Source organism: Condylura cristata, unplaced genomic scaffold, assembly GCF_000260355.1.
Source record: "Condylura cristata isolate star-nosed mole 26May11 unplaced genomic scaffold, ConCri1.0 scaffold00016, whole genome shotgun sequence".
NCBI lineage: Eukaryota > Metazoa > Chordata > Mammalia > Eulipotyphla > Talpidae > Condylura > Condylura cristata.
The window spans coordinates 1,551,999-1,561,025 of NW_004567117.1; the positions used below are offsets into that span (position 1 = coordinate 1,551,999).

Here is a 9,027-nt window from a genome sequence, read left to right on the forward strand (position 1 = left end):
TTTTTTTTTTTTTTTTCAAATCTGTTTCTTTTAAGCAAGCCCTTCCTTTTCATTAGATGGCTAAATTAATCTCAGTGACTTAGTACTGATCAGTAAGTTTTAAGAAAATGTTAGAAATCACTTGAAAATTGTTGCAACACCTCAAAATCATACCAAATAGAAATGTTCTATTTTCAGTTCTATTTTCAGGGAAAAGGTTTTAAAATAGAGAATGATTACTCTTTCATTCCAGGTAACTTGTTTCCCATTCTCTTCCAGGATGAAAATGGGATAAATAGACCAGTGTGTTCCTATGTTAAACCACTTCGAGCAGGGAGACTTCTGGACACACCAAGGCAAGCAGCAAGATTTGTTAATGTCCTGGGTTATGAAAGAGCTCCTGTTATTGGAGGAGGAGGTAAACAGGAGCAGTGGTGCACTCTGCTGGCCTTTCTCTGTAGAAACAAGGTATTCTGCACATAAATAGAATTCAATAGTAGTACATCATAGTTACCAGTTTCTGATACATTTGTAAAAGAATTAACTTATAGAAAATATGTCAACTTGAACAAGTCCGAATGCTTTCACCATTTTTCTTATATTTTAAATGTCAATTCATAAAGCAAAATTATAGCATCTTTATTTTCTCGTGTATTCACTTCATGTGTTAATTTGATTATGATACTATTTTAAAAGAAATGACAGTACAAAATGAATTTTGGTTTAAAAAATCTTGGTTACATGGTATTTAGTTTAGCTTCAAATGTACATATATTTAAGAATTTGTGGTAAATTGATTAACATCAATAAATTGATTTTATTGAACTAATTTTACTAACTGCTCAAAGTTGTTGAAAATATAAAAATAAATCAGTTGTCACAAGTATTCCAGTACTGTTGAAACAGGACAGAAAAACTAAAGGCTTTTTTAATGTACTATTGTTTTTAAAGTAATTTTATTAAGTCTTGTCAAGAGTGTATATTCACAAGGCAACACACTGTTGAAGGAACTATTTAGGTTAGTGAAGACTGATTTATTGTTTAGAAAGATTTTTTAATTTTAATATATTTTTCGTTGAACTACCTTTGTTTTATATCCTTATTCATTTCACAGTAAAGGTTTCTGCCCTCAGGTGTAATCACTGTAGGTCTCCTATCACCAAATGACCCATAATCTTTCACCATCATCTACTATGGGTCCGCTTTTAAGGGTTAGTTTTAAAGTTTGTCTTTGATCTGTTGTTTGGTTTCTCTATATTCCACATGTAAGTGAAACCATCAGTATTTATCTTAGAAAGAGTTTTGTCTAAAGACAATTTGAAAGCAAACACTTTTTAAAAAAAAAATATTTTCAAGCTATAGTTCTAAAACGTCTGTGTTGTATGTATTTAGATGTTCTTATTTAGGATATAGTATGAATGATGAATACTTAAGGTGATTATGTGACAAATTCTTTTTTAAAAGCAAATAATCATCCTTTGAATTCACTGTTTTGTTTACCCATTTCTTTGAAGAAAAAAAGCACATTTTAAATGTGAAGCTTTAAAATTATGTTCTTACACATATAGTAGCATTATAACAGTAAAGGTGAAGTTTCACCCACAATTCTGGTACAGTTATCTTTTTGTTTTTCTTCTGTGTATATTAACATTTTTCCCATAATTATAATTATAAATAAAACATTGTGTCCTGTTTTGTCATTTAGCATTACAATATGAATGTTTTCCTATATGTTTTTAAAACTTAACAATTTTACAAAATCGTTAAAAAATTTTCTTGCTTGATTCACAAAATCTACTTATTTTCCCATTGTAGGAGTTGTTTCCTTTGGAAAAGTTAGTCTTAAAATTTTTTTTTTAAACATTATTGTGAATGAAGTTTTGTGTCTTTGGTGATTCTTTTGAAAAGTTTTTTGTAGTGTAAAGTCTCTGTATAAAAGTTGCCAGGTCTAAAATGTAGGCATTGTATTCAGAATCAGTTTAGTGATTATAAAACACTATTTTATTAGTTGATGAAAAAGAAATAAATAGTAAAGAGTCACTGATGCAGAGTTTTGGAGAAAGAAATTCTAATATTAGGATGAGTAGCTACATTTTCTTTTACATATTACCTGTTTTACACTTAAATACTAAACTTCATGTAATTGTGCCTTCACATCATTAGTTGTTTCTTATGGTTTAATATTTTAATGATTTTATTTTCATAGTACACAAAGGTGTTTTCTAAATTGTGAAAGCAATACAACATCAAAGAGAATTTAGAATATAGGAGAGAAAATTCTATATAGCTGCCCTAATTCTAGCCATTATTGACATTTTGTTATTAGTCCTCTCAATCATTTTCCTATCTATGTATTTTCTTAAAATGATCATGCATAGATACTGTAACTCATTGTTTATGTCTTAGGTATTTTTCTCTTTTGCTGCTTTCCTGCTGTTTTTTTGACTTATCAACATGTCCTTTATTCTTCTTTAAATCTTACTGCTTTTCTTTCTGTTTTGTCTTAAGGTTTTCATAAACTTTTAAATCCATATGCTTCCTCTTGAAGTGTACATTATGACTCAAGGTTATGAACACTGACTTTGAAAATAATTAGGCTTTCAGGCCCTCCTTGGTGGCTCAGCAGGTTAGGATGCAGCACTGCAAGCTAGCCGGCAGCCACTTTAGTGCAAGTTCAATCCTCCACCTTGGAGGTGATCCACATGGCTTGGCAGACCTCTCCTGACCTCCCTGCTGCTCCCCTCAGCAGTGTATTTCATCCATCTGCCTGTTCTGCTCCCCACTCTGTCTCTGGTGGAACCTCTCACTGCCCCTGCACCTCTGGCTTCTGTATGCATAAATAAATAAATCTTAAAAAAAAATTAGCCTATTTAAAATTAGTGTTCTCTTTTCCTCTATTCAACTTATCACTGGACTAATGATTAAAAGTGAAACATTTAATTGGTAATTTTACATTTAAATGTAATAGTATCCCTCCTAATTCGTGGTTTGGCTTTTCAAATTTTATTTACCCTAGGTCAGCTCTGGGCTGAAAATACTACATTCAGTAAGATATTTTGAGAGAGATCACATTCACATAACTTTTTTTTTTTTTTTAAAGATTTATTTATTTGTGCATACAGAACTGGGGTACAGGCCAGAGGCTCAGGGGCGGTGAGAGGCTTCACCAGAGACAGAGTGGGGAGCAGAACAGGCAGATCGACGAAGTACACTGCTGAGGGGAGCAGTGGGCGGGTCAGGAGAGGTCTGGCTCGCCATGTGGTCACCTCCGGGGCAGGCGGCAGGCGGGAATCGAACTCATGCGGAAGTGGCTTCAGATTCTCAGTGCTGTGCTTTAACCCGCTGCGCCACCAGGGAGGGCCTCACATAACTTTTATTACAGTATATTATAATTGCTCTATTATTAGTTAATTGCAATTCTTTTACTTTGCCTGAGTCACAAATTAAACTTTATGATAGGTATGTGCCTATAGGAGAAAACATAGTTGGATATCAAGTTTTGTATTATCCCCAACATCCACTGAGGGCCTTGGAATGTATTGCTCCTGGATAAAGGGAGGCTACTGTATTTAATAAGGAAACTATATTAGGGACTACTTAATTGTAATTCATTGTGTTTTTTCTAGGGTGATTGTGAAGATCATGCCAACCTTCTATGCAGCCTCCTTCTTGGATATGGATTAGAAGCCTTTGTCTGTGTTGGCACTAAGGCAAAGGGAGTACCTCATGCTTGGGTTATGACTTGTGGAACTGATGGAACTATCACCTTTTGGGAGAGTTTAACAGGACACAGGTTAGTCCACTGAATTTACAAGGTGAACATGTAAATGTTTTATTTACTCATTTTTATTGAGGAATGTTTTACATCAGTGTGTTAGGCAATCCAGAGCTCCCAAGCCCCATTCAAATTTTCTTTCTATATGCGCTCACCCCTGTCTTTCCCTTCCCCCTCTGAATTCCTCAGTTCTGTAATCAGTTTTCTAAGATTAGTTTTAAAGGTTCTTTGTTTAGTTCTCTCTTGTAATTGACACCATCCAGTATTTGCCTTTCTCCTTTTGTTGTCCTTTACTTAACTTAATGACTTCCAGCTCTGTCCATGTTGCAGGGAATGGTATGAATTTGTCTTTTTTGATTGCTGAGTAGTTGTCCATTATATGTAAGTACTATTTTGGCTGTTATGAATAGTGCTGGTGTGAACATGGGAATGCAAGTTTACCTTTGGTTTAATATTTTTTGTGTGTGTTCCTTGGTTAGATTCCTAGAAGTGGGATTGCTGGTTTTTATGGGAGATCTGATTTAGTTTTTTGAGGAATCCCTGTACTGTTTTTCTATAATGACTAAACCAATCTACATTCTCACAACCAGTGCAAGAGAATTCCTTTTTTTCTATATCCCTGCCAGCATTTGTTCATGGTCTTTTGATGTGAGCCTTTCTCACAGGTGTGAGGTGGTGCATCTCATTGTGGTTTGGTTTGCATTCCCTAATTATAAATAATGATGAGCATTTTTTTCTCATGTGCCTTTTGGCCATCTTTCTGTATTCCTTGGAGATGTATCTATTTAGCTTTTTTGCCTTTTTTTTTTTTTTAAAGATTTTATTTATTTATTCATGTAGAACTGGGGTACAGGCCAGAGATGCGGAGGGTGAGAGGATTCACCAGAGACAGAGCCGGGAGCAGAACAGGCAGATAGATGAAGTACACTGCTGAGGGGAGCAGCAGGCAGGTCAGGAGAGGTCTGCCGCACCATGTGGATCTCCTCCAGGGCAGGCGGGAATTGAACTCATGTGGAAGTGACTTTAGCTTCTTAGTGCAGCGTTTTAACCCGCTGAGCCACCAGGGAGGGCCTCTTCTGCCTATTTTTTGATAGAGTTGTGTTCTTTGTGTTGAGTTATATGGAGTTTTTTATGTCTTGGATATCAGCTGTTTGTCAGATTGTTAGTGTACAAATATCCTTTCCCAGTCAATGGGATGTCTTTCTGCTTTAACTATGGTTTCTTTTGCTGTGCAGAAGCTTTTCAGTTTCGTGTAGTCACAGTTTTTTATGTTCTCTTGTTTTCTATGACACTAAAGACACATTTGCAAAGACAACATTAAGGCTTATGGTTGCAGTATTTTGCCTGTTTCTGTGTTTGAGGTTTTATATCCAAGCTTCTTGTCCATTTTGAGTTGGTTTCTGTATGTGGTTTGAAGTAGTGGTGTAGTTTCATTCTTTTGCATGTGGCTGTCCAGTTTTTCTAGCAACATTTCTTTCTTTATTAAAGATTTATTTATTTACACATACAGATTGGAGTACAGGCCAGAGGTGTGGGGGCAGTGAGAGGCCAGAGACAGAGTGGGGAGCAGAACAGGCAGATCGACGAAGTACACTGCTGAGGGGAGCAGTGGGCAGGACACGAGATGTCTGTTGTGTCATGTGGGTCACCTCCCTAACCAGGAATTGAACTCACACTGTAGAGGCTATGGCTAGCTTTGTAGTGTTGTGCTTTAACCCATAGTGCCACCACAGAGGGTCTAGAAATATTTATTGAAGAAGTTTTTCTTGCTCCATTGTGTATTCTTGGCTACTTTGTTGAAGATTAACTGACCATATAGATGTGGATTTATTTAATTATTTTCCTGTGTGTGTTTTGTACCAGTACCATGCTGATTTAATTTTTGCAACTTTGTTTTACGGTTTGAAGTCTTTTTCATCAGGATTGTTTTGACTGTTTGGTGTCTTTTATGGTTCCATATGAATTTAAGTAATGTTAATTCCATTTTTTTGAAGAATACCATTGAAGTTTTTTATTGGGGTTACTTTGAATTGGTATAATGCTTTGAATAGAATGATCACCCTATCCATTAGAGTATTAGGATGGTCTAATCCATAAGCAGTGAATAACTTAACATTTTGTTGTATCTTCTATTTATTTTAACAATGTCTTAATGTTCTTTACATAGGTCTTTCACCTCCTTAAGTAGGTTTACTCCTCAATATTTAATTTTTTGTTGTGATTTTAGAAGAAATCCATTTCTTAATTTCTTCCTCATCTAGTTCATTATTAATATATAGAAATACAAATTATTTTTTCTGTATTGATTTTATGACCTGCCACTTTGCTAAACTGATTGATTGTTTCAGTTAGTTTTTACGTGGCATCTTTAGGTTCTTAGTGTTTATTATCATGTAGTCTGCAGATAATGATAGCTTTAGTTCTACTTTCTCAATTTGGATTCCTTTTATGTCCTCTTGTCTAATCACTATAACTGTATAGAACGGTAGTGATAAAAAGACATCCTTGTCTTATACCAAATCTTAGTAGAAAGGTTTTCAGTTTTTCCCATTTTGATGATGCTAACTGTGAGTTTGTCAGCTTTTGTTACATTGAGATAGGTTCCATTTATCTCCATTTTTTTTCAAAGTTTCTCATGAATGGATATTGAATCTTGCCAGCGCTTTCTCAGGATCTGTATATGTTATATAATTTTATCTTTTTGTTGATGAATTATGATGATTGATATTTGGATGTTGAACCACCCCTGTGTTCCTGGTATAAATCCCTTTTCGTTATAGTGTATGATCCTTTTAATGCATTGTTGCATTCAGTTTGCTAAGATTTTTTTTTTTAAGATTTATTTATTTATTCATACAGAACCGGGGTACAAGTCAGAGGTTCAGGGCAGTGAGAGGCTTCACCAGAGACAGAATGGGGAGCAGAACAGGCAGATTGATAAAGTACACTGCTTAGGGGAGCAGCGGTTGGGTCAGGAGAGGTCTGCCACACCTTGCGGATCCAACTTGCATTGAAGTGGCTGCAGCTAGCTTGCTGTGCTGCGTCCTAACCTGCTGCGCCATCAGGGAGGGCCCTCACTTTGCTAAGATTTTATTGAGGACTTTTGTATCTCTGTTCATTAGAGAAATTGGTGCATTGTTTTTGGTGTGTGTTAATTTTCATTAGAGAATTTTGTGCATTGTTTGTGTATGTGTGTTAATTTTGTCTAATTTTGGTACTAGGATAATGTTGAACTCACAAAATAATGGAGTATTCCTTCTCTCAGATTTTTGGAAGAATTTGAATAGATTGGGTATTAGTTGAACCTTGAAGATTTGGTAAAATTCACTTGTGAAGCCATCTGTTCCTGGACTTTGGTTTTTTGGGGAGAGTTTTTGATTAATGTTTCAATTTCCTTGCTCATGATTGGTCTGTTCAAGTTTTCTGCTTCTTTCCTGTTCAATCTCAAATGGGTTGTGCAGTTCCAAGAATTTGTCCATCTCTTCTAGTTTGTTAAAACCTTACTGACATGTAATTGTTCATAGGAATTATTCTTTGAATTTATGTGGTTTTATAACTTTTTCATTTCTAATCCTATTTGTGTTTTTTCTCTCTCTCTTTCTTTAAGCCTAGCTATTTTCTTTATTTTTTCAACGAACCAGCTTTTGGTTTCATTAATCTTTGGACTGCCATTTTTATTTCCATTTCCTTAATTTTTCATCTAATTTTTGTATGATCTTTAAAATATAGATCTTTGTTATATTGTGCACATTACTGATTGTAGTTTATTAGGGCCTCTTCAGTGACTGTAAAAAATTAACTCAATTAAGATATAGTGTAAATGGGCTCTAAGGAAATTTGTATACTTGAATATTCTGCCCCAATATGATACTGGTAAAAAGAAATGCCTTTACTCTAAATTTTCTATAGTTGACAAATGCTTTTTCTTACTAATCTCTCCTAAAAATAAATTTATTAAATTTCGATTTCTTTTGAAAATTGATGTGGTGTCACCTATTCCAATAGACATTTTTCCTGTCCTTTTGCTTATCCTAAGATTTTGATAGTTAAAAGTGCTCTTTTCCAAGACCGGATGGTTTCTCTCATAGCAGGAATATAAAGGAACAGGCGAGAAAATAATGATAATGATGAACAGCTATATACCAGAGACATTTTGTGGGGGTGGAGTGGGGAATGGGATCAAAAAACAAAGACAGTGGGAGGTGAGCACTGGACTATGATGATGGCACATGGGTGATTTGGTGATGGGAAACCTACAACTGAGATGGAAAAATGCACAAAAATATGTAAAAATAAACTATTATAAATTTTTTTTAATGCTCTTTTCCTCCTGTCTTTCAGTTTTCATTCTTACTCCTTGAATATTCTCAGTTCTCTTTGATCTTGTCTTTAAATCTTGGTGTTCCTGTAAAGACATTCCTGGGCTTTCTTTTCATTTCAAGAGAACCTGAGATCTGGTTCTCTTGAGATGATAATCCTTTTGGTTAGTTATGCCTAATAATGTATATCTGATATGCATTGGGTAAATTCTCATGTTAAAGGATTAAAGTTGTTTTCTATATCATGAGGTGCGCCCAATACAGTTAATAAAGACTAATTAAGGAGTGGGAATACCAGAAAGTAAAACAAGTATAAATCTCTAGTCCTGGGAAATAGTTATACCCTTAGGTATTAGAATAATATATTTCCTTTGGATGATACTGTGCCTTCATAATTTTTATTATTTTTTTAAAGATTTATTTTCTTATTCATACAGAACTGGGGAATAAGCCAGAGAAGCCGGGGCAGCCGAAGCCAGAGATAGAGTGGGGAGCAGAACAGGCAGATCAACGAAGTACAGTGCTGAGGGGAGCAGCGGGCGGGTCAGGAGAGGTCTGCCACGCCATGTGGGTCACCTCTGGGGCTGGGGAATCTAACTCGCACTGGAAGAGCTGCGCTATAGTGCTGTGCTGCATCCTAACCTGTTGGTCCACCAAGGACGGCCTTTTTTTTTTAGAAAAGATTTATTTATGCATCAAGAACTGGGGTACAGGCCAGAGGCTTTGGGGATTGAGAAGATTCACCAGAGGCAGAGTGGGGAACAAAACAGGCAGATTGACTGAAATCACCCCTGGGGAGCAGTGGGCTACACAGGAGAGGTCTGCTGCACCACGTGGGTCCCTGGGGATGGAACTCATGCTGCAGTGGCTGTGAATTGCTTCATAGTGCTGCGCTTTAACCCCTTAAGCTACCGGGAGGTCCCAATTTTTAAATTTTTTTTTAGATTTATTTAT

General features: G+C 35.7%; 1 protein-coding gene across 1 annotated transcript in view; it reads left to right on the forward strand.

Annotated features, from left to right (window-relative positions):
* CEP76 (centrosomal protein 76kDa) overlaps positions 1-9,027 on the forward strand; it is a 25,221-nt gene that overhangs the window by 10,330 nt on the left and 5,864 nt on the right. The window contains exons 8-9 of the mRNA XM_004683722.2: positions 259-447; positions 3,606-3,772. Coding sequence (XP_004683779.1) covers positions 259-447; positions 3,606-3,772 — 356 coding nt within the window. The remainder of the gene's footprint in view (positions 1-258; positions 448-3,605; positions 3,773-9,027) is intronic.